Source organism: Mirounga angustirostris, unplaced genomic scaffold (genome assembly GCF_029215605.1).
Source record: "Mirounga angustirostris isolate CCGP_5_RB_7025 unplaced genomic scaffold, mMirAng1.0.hap1 SCAF_5, whole genome shotgun sequence".
Taxonomy (NCBI): Eukaryota; Metazoa; Chordata; class Mammalia; order Carnivora; family Phocidae; genus Mirounga; species Mirounga angustirostris.
This window is the reverse complement of record NW_026991713.1, coordinates 157,065,911-157,072,352: the sequence shown is the minus strand read 5'-3', so window position 1 is coordinate 157,072,352 and position 6,442 is coordinate 157,065,911. Positions and strand designations below refer to the sequence as shown.

At 51.8% G+C, this 6,442-nt stretch overlaps 1 protein-coding gene across 1 annotated transcript in view; it reads right to left on the bottom strand.

The window, feature by feature from the left end:
• Positions 1 to 6,442, bottom strand: part of VWA3A (von Willebrand factor A domain containing 3A) — a 54,620-nt gene that overhangs the window by 225 nt on the left and 47,953 nt on the right. The window contains exons 28-32 of the mRNA XM_064590318.1: positions 4,189 to 4,333; positions 3,326 to 3,470; positions 2,755 to 2,906; positions 1,903 to 2,026; positions 103 to 200 (exon numbers count right to left, since the gene is read on the bottom strand). Coding sequence (XP_064446388.1) covers positions 103 to 200; positions 1,903 to 2,026; positions 2,755 to 2,906; positions 3,326 to 3,470; positions 4,189 to 4,333 — 664 coding nt within the window. The remainder of the gene's footprint in view (positions 1 to 102; positions 201 to 1,902; positions 2,027 to 2,754; positions 2,907 to 3,325; positions 3,471 to 4,188; positions 4,334 to 6,442) is intronic.

Sequence of the window (6,442 nt, the reverse complement as noted above, 5' to 3'; positions counted from 1 at the left end):
GAAGGCTGCCATGACCAGGGTGGACCCAGGGTCTGGGTGGGCCCAGGGTCTGGGTGGGCTGGAGCCGTGAGGCAGGTGGGAGGGGCTGCTCGAAGGGCATACCTGAAGGACTGGGCCTTCCAGAGGAAGCTTCTGGCCTTGGTGATCTCCTGGGCCAATTTCCTTAAATCATCTCCTTCAAACAGTGGCAACAGGGGATCCTCGGAAAGAAGAAATGAACGTGAAGTTACATCCATTAAATGACTGGATGCAACTGCAAATCCAAACTCTCAGCAGAAAAATTTTAGAGTTTATCAAATGCGGTCTCCCACCAAATGCAGGAAATCTGTGGGCCTTGGTTTGCATATCTCCAGGGACAAAGAGCTCACCACTTGCCAAGGCAGTCATTCTGCAAATGGGACACTTTGACATAAGGTGTCTGAGGGTCCGTGTCAGGAGCGAGTGGGCAGAGGCAAACTGAGATGCTCACCGAACTTCACTGAAGTCGGTGGCCCCTCTCTTCCCAGCAGAACAGAAGCGGTACCTGCTCCTTATCTCCCTATTACTCGGTGAAATTTGTTCTGCCCTTTCCCTATTGCTTCTAGTAAAACCAAACTTCACAGACATGCTTTCTTTGTTATGTCAACCAGTAGAATTCCAGAGGCTAGCATTAAAAACACAAATTCTCACAATCAGCGAGAGAATGTAAGAAAGAGAAGAAGCTGCCTCTGCCCTTGGCAGCAGGAGCAGAATGATCCCATTCTGCATCCAGAAACTATTCAAAGACTCTGATTTGTCGAGGCATTGAACCGAGGACCCTCGCAATATTGTCAAGTGTGTTTTCCTAAGTTATAAGGACATGGGTAAATATTTATTACTTTAACTTGTTCTCTTCTCTGAACTATTTGTAATATTTGTCCCTAGAAGAGGTACTTGAACAAAGGAGTCATGCAAAGCGTTTGACTTCAAAAATTATTCCATGTCCTGTGATATGTACTTTAACTTCCAAAAAGAAATCTGGAGTTCTTGTTGTTCATCTTACTTGATAATTTGTTGCCTTGAAAATGCTAAAATTGACAGCACTGTGTTCCTAAAAGGTTTAAACATGTGCATAACTTTTCGGTCAGATCAGAAGAGGATGGTTGGTATTCTCCTCTTATCTCGTGTGGGTGACGGAACCTGTGACTTTATTAGATTTACTACTTAGATCATTTGAATATCTGTGTTTCAATGAATTGAATACAGGGAGACAGAAATATGCAGGACTCAAAACAAAGAGGTTAACAGCGTGGGTATCCAGGCTCTGGCTTTACCATTTGCTATGTCCTTAGGTGTATTCCTATCCCTTGCTGAGCCTATTTATTCATCTGTTTAATGGGTATAGTAATGGTTGAGAGGATTGAAAGGGGTAGTCTATATAGAGCAATGGACCTGCACAAAGTGAGGGCTCAATGAATGTGAACTGTTCTATTATTTTTTTTAAAGATTTTATTTATTTATTTATTTTAGAGGGCGAGAGTGTGTGTGTGAGCGGGGAGGGGCAGAGGGGAAGGAAGATGGAGAGGGAGAGAATATTAAGCACACTCCACGCAGAGCACAAAGCCCAATTTAGGGCTTGATCTGATGACCCTGAGATCATGACCTGAGCCAGAATCAAGAGTCAGCCCAACCGCCTGAGCCACTCAGGCGCCCCTGAACTATTCTATTATTAAACAACATGTCCATGCTCTGCCTCTTTCCCATCCTGAGGAGCCGGCCTAGAGGAAGAGCATCAGGGAAACAGAACCCCTTCTAGCCAATACTTTCTAGTCTCCAAGAGAAGCAGAGATCTTTCCAGTTAGAGGGGGAAAATAAAACCCCACCTCTGTGGACATTATATCGAGACATTTGAGCAGACTTGGCTCCGTCGCTCCACAAACCTACCCTTTCGTCCACGAAGCCCTTGGTCAGCAAGCCGTGGATTTTGAGGAGTGTGTCCTCATCAACGGGGCAGTGATAGCGGCCCCCTGTGAGGGTGGCCAGGTTTCTCAGGAAGTCAGCCGCCGCCCTAGTCCAGAGAACAGAGGTGCTGGGGCCAGGCCCGCTGACTGGCCAGGCAAGTTGCCTGCACACCCCCAGCCCATGGGGAGCTCAAGTCTCTGGGGCCGTGGCCCTCGGGCCAGGAGGCTCCGTGTCCTTGAGACCATGTGGGCATCACAGGCCCAGCCCCTGTCAGTTTATGGGCAGTGAACGTGAAAACACACAGCCAGCACACCGGCCTTAATCTAGCCAGTGCCTGCTCCTATGTGTTAGGCCTGGCAGGGACACGGGTGTGACCTTCATGGAGCTCGTGGTTTAGACAAATATGCACCCAAGTCATCACAGTTTTGCCAATAACATTAAAGTCTTTTTCCGAAGGAGCAGAATCTCTCTGGTCTAACACATGTTCCTCTACGGTGATGATTTATAAAAATAACCATGACAATGCTACTTTAAGCTCCTTTCCCCTTAACATTCACCAGTGGGCTCCTGAGAAAGATCAGGAGGGACAATACCGCACGTGCCATTGGTTTCCAGGCTGGAGACAGGAGAGCGGGTTCTGGGAGGTCGAGAGAGGGCTTTCACTCTGCGTAACACCTGCCCAGGCCCTTCTCATTTCTCACTTACGGATCAGGGCCCAGGCAAGATCAGGGTCTATGGGGAGGCCCTGGACTGGGCGAGTTGCTCAGGCCTTGGTCCTCACACATGCAGCCCCGGGAGAGGAACACAGCTTGGAGCCGGCTCCTTCTTGCCCACCTGCCTGAGCCGTTCAGGGAAATGGTGTGCATTTTCACTTTGCTTTTCTCCGTGAGTCTTTGGACTTCACTCAGAATGAGGCTGCAGCTTGTATCTGGCTTCCCGTCGGTCAGGAGGTACAATCCTTCTACATCGTGAAAACTGAAGGCTTTCTGAAAGAGCACGAGCAGGTCGTCTGGCTCGGGGACAGGTGCTCACCGAGAAACCAACTGCCTGTTGTCCCCAAGGAAAATGTGTCTGATTGGATTCCCCTGACTTGTCCGTTAAGAGAGACCCCCCCCCCCCCCCTCCAGCCTACCACGGACCAAGGAGGCTGCCAAGGTTTAGGAGAAAGAGCACAGCCCACTTCCTGGCTGGTTAACCCCAGTGAGTCACTTAACCTCTCTGAGCCTCTGTGTCTTCATCTATAAAGTGAGAACAAGAATCCCTTTCTTACTGGGTTGTTGGGAAGACGAAATAAAGTAACACTTAGTAAATCTAAAAGGCTCTTTGTAATTTGAAAGTATCCGTATAGGGGGTGAGGGTATTTCTGTTTGGCGGATGGGGGTGGGCTCAGTGGTAAAGAACTTGCCTGTAATGCTTGCAGGATGGAGGTGCTCCCCTGAGCGCACAGCTGGGTCACCCACTGCATGGCCTCGTGGCATGCCGCATCCGTGGTCTCCACCAGAGTGTCCCGCCACAGTTGCAGGTCCTCCGCAAAGCTGAGCAGGCTGAAGCTGGGGATGGGGGAGAATAGGTGGGGGGCAGAGAGGAGGTGAAAGGGAGTGGCTAGAAGAAGGCTGGCTGAAGCAACCCCCGTGAGGACTGTTCATGCCTAGCAGAGTCAAGCCCCTACAGTGAGCCCCGGGGCCCCTCGGGGAGAAGGAGAAGGTACACACCGAAGATTCCAGATGCAGACCGAAATAGATTAACATCCCACCTTGGCTGCTTACAGGGTATGTGATCTCTGGCAAATTACTTAGCCTCTCTAAGTCATAATCTCCTTTTCTGAAAAATGGGGATAATAACGGCAATACCTCGTGGGGGCGCTGTGAGGACTGAACGAAATCATGCACATAAAGTGCTTGGCAAGTGGAAAGTGCTCAATAAATTTTACTCTTATTAATAAGAAGGCAAGAATGAGTCCCAGCCTAGGAGAGTCTCCTGCTGTCTCCTAGCATCCACCTCTCTGGGTAGAGAAAACAAACAACCCGAACCGCCCCCCTTCTTAAAAAATCAAGTTGAGCTGAAATCCACAATTCAAGGCCACCTGGTGGTTCCTTTGCTCTGCTTGCAATGGTCCCTGGGCCCAAGGTGGATTTCTAAAGGCTGCTTTACTTCTTTACTGCTCAAATAAGCTCTGCCTCCAGGCCTCGGGAACGGTGAAGAGGGAAGCCCCACAAACTGCCCCTTTAATCGTCCTGCCCCCCACCCACTCGTGCCCCTGCCTCTCACCTGTCGCAGTGCTTCCGCAGCTGCTCCCAAATCAGCAGAATCAGCTCCGTCTTCACCTGCTGCAGGTAGGGGCCCATGGATCCCGACGTGTCCACCAGGATGCACACTCTGCTCTCCAAAATGGTGCCAAAGAGTCGGCGGCTCCCTGCTCCGAAGTGGTGGGGGCAGAGGCAGGGAAGGTGTGAGGGGTCGCTCCCTCTCCACCCCCGCAGGGTGGTCTTTCTCACAGCAGCGGTCAAATACAAGGTCTGCCAAATACACCTGTTGCCTGACTGATCACCGATCAGATGTCAGCCCCCTAGGAAATGGCCTTTGTGGTGGTGTTGGCGGGGCGTCAGTTGTCCAAGGGCAGAGCTGGTCAGTGGTGTGGGCTTTGGAAGGTCAAGGTTTCCGCTGTGGCTTTGCCTGTGATCTGTGATCACTTGCACAAGCGGTTATAATTGCTCTGGCCTTGGGACGCCTGGGTGGCTCAGTCGGTTGAGTGTCTGCCTTTGGCTTAGGTCATGATCTCAGGGTCCTGGGATCGAGCCCTGCATCGGGCTCCCTGCTCAGCGGGGAGTCTGCTTCTCCCTCTCCCTCTGCTCCTCCCCCCTGCTCGTGCTCTCTCTCTCTCTCAAATAAATAAAAAATCTTTAAAAAAATCGCTCTGGCCTTGAGTTTCCTCATCCCTACAGTTAAGCGAGGGGACAAAGTAGTGTTAAGTATTGTTTGGAGCTGGAAAAGATGTTACGGAGCGCGGAGCCCGTCAGCTGGCCAACAGAAATCAGCGGAGCCTGGCGCTGTGCCCTCAAGGAGCCGAGAGTCGGGCAAGGAAGACAGGTGTTAGCTTAATGGTTCCGGCTCACACAGCGTGTCGTGGGGCACATCATGGGGAGAGCCCCAATTCCATGGGTAAGCTACCCCTGCAGGAGGAGTGGCAGCTAGTGGAGGAAAGTGGTGGAGGTCTGGAGGGAGCAGCCCGGGAAAGCCTGAGCCGCAGTTGGAGAGCACGGCATGCCCCAGCACCGAGAGAAGGCCCATGCGGGGAATCAGGACCACTGGGATGGAGAGACCTGCGGGGAGAGGGGCAAGAGGTGAAGCCGGTGACGTGGTGGAAGGATTTGGGATTCAACCCAAGGGGAAACAGAGAGGGCCAGCGGCTGGCCAGGGTCACACAGACTGGTGGTGACTGCTGACACTCATACCCACATCCTGATCCACACTTTAGCCAGGCGACAGCTAATCCTACCCTCCTGGCTTCCGCAAGGCTAAATATGGAGGTCACCCAGGGGAAAGCCCAAGGAAGAGCAGACGATGCATCCGGCGTTCTCCAATCATGCCTCAGGGACCTCACTGGAGGCAGTAATAGAAACAATGGAAAAACCGCCACAGAAAAGATGGGCTGTTCTCCAGGAAAAGGTGGACTGAGCTGGCTGGAGCCCCTGCCCAGGAATCCGCCTCGGCTCCTCTGGGCTGTTCTCTGGCAATGCTCACATCAACATGAGGACAAGAGGGAGCCATCCTGAGGCATGGGACACGTTCCGTGAGGATGGCCGGCCAGCCAGCCAGTCGAGGGACCTCCAACCACAACCGGCCGGCTGATCCCTGGTGGGAGCCGGATGGTGGAAACATAGAGCCAGTCCCTAAGCCCTGTCCTTTCTACCTCCGCAGTCTCTCTGACTCTGCCTCCTTCATCCATCTCCATCACCCCCAGCTCTTCCAGCTGGTCCTAGTCTTTCACCTTCTTTTACCTGGCCTACTACGAGGTTACCTGATTCCACTCCATCCCCTCAATAGTTTATATTCCACATGGCAACCAGGGGGATCATTGCCCATGCTAACTTGATCACTTTCCCTTGATTTACAACATATAGTGGCTTCCAACTGCTCTTAGGACAAAAGATAAAGTCCGGGCAGGGCCTCATCTCTCTGGGATGGTCTCACCCTTACTCTTCCTCATTCTCAGCCACAAAGGCTCCCTTTTTTTTTTTTTTAATTTATTTAGAGAGAGAGAGAAAGAGAGTGTGTGCGTGAGCAGGGAGTGGGGCAGAGGGAGAGAGAGAGAGGGAATGTCAAGCAGACTCCTCACTGAGCACGGATCCCAGTTTGAGGCTTGATCTCATGACCCAAAATCAAGAGTCAGATGCTTAACCAATGGAGCTACCCAGGTGCCCTTCACACTGGCTTCCTTTTAGTCTTTGTATTCAGCATCCTCCCACTCCCTGCCAGCACCTCAGACATGCCTGTCTTTCCTCTCTTTGCCCAGCTAACATCT